General features: G+C 62.2%; 1 protein-coding gene across 1 annotated transcript in view; it reads right to left on the bottom strand.

The window, feature by feature from the left end:
* Window positions 1-384, bottom strand: part of LOC104389675 (zinc finger protein 704-like) — an 8,949-nt gene that overhangs the window by 7,185 nt on the left and 1,380 nt on the right. Inside the window, exon 3 of the mRNA XM_009998711.1 lies at window positions 53-122. Coding sequence (XP_009997013.1) covers window positions 53-122 — 70 coding nt within the window. The remainder of the gene's footprint in view (window positions 1-52; window positions 123-384) is intronic.

Genomic DNA, 384 nt, shown 5'->3' with positions numbered 1-384 from the left:
CAGCACCGGGCTGGGGCCCCCTCCTCTTGGCAGCTGGGTGGCCACCCAGCACCCACCTCCCTCTTGGGCACTTGGCTTTTCTTCTTGGTGGCCTTGCACACCGTGGAGTACATGTCTTCCAGCTGCAAAAGGAAGGTGGGATTGGGGGGCAATCCCTGCCCACCGTGGGGTATCCCCACGCATGTGACCCCCCCTCTGGCTGCCCCCAGCGGGATCCCAGCAGGGGATTACCCACTGCGGATCCCTTTTGCATGGCTCAGGAAGGGCACAGAGAGCAGCACCCTGGGCATTACCCCTCTGCCCTCCACTCCTCCCACCAATTCCACTAGAAAATACGGAGCAGCCTAACTGACCCCCTGCTCTAAACACGGGCGTTACAGACGC

Source organism: Chaetura pelagica, unplaced genomic scaffold, assembly GCF_000747805.2.
Source record: "Chaetura pelagica isolate M959 unplaced genomic scaffold, ChaPel_1.0 scaffold275, whole genome shotgun sequence".
Classification (NCBI taxonomy): Eukaryota; Metazoa; Chordata; class Aves; order Apodiformes; family Apodidae; genus Chaetura; species Chaetura pelagica.
This window is presented reverse-complemented; position numbering and strand designations above follow the sequence as displayed.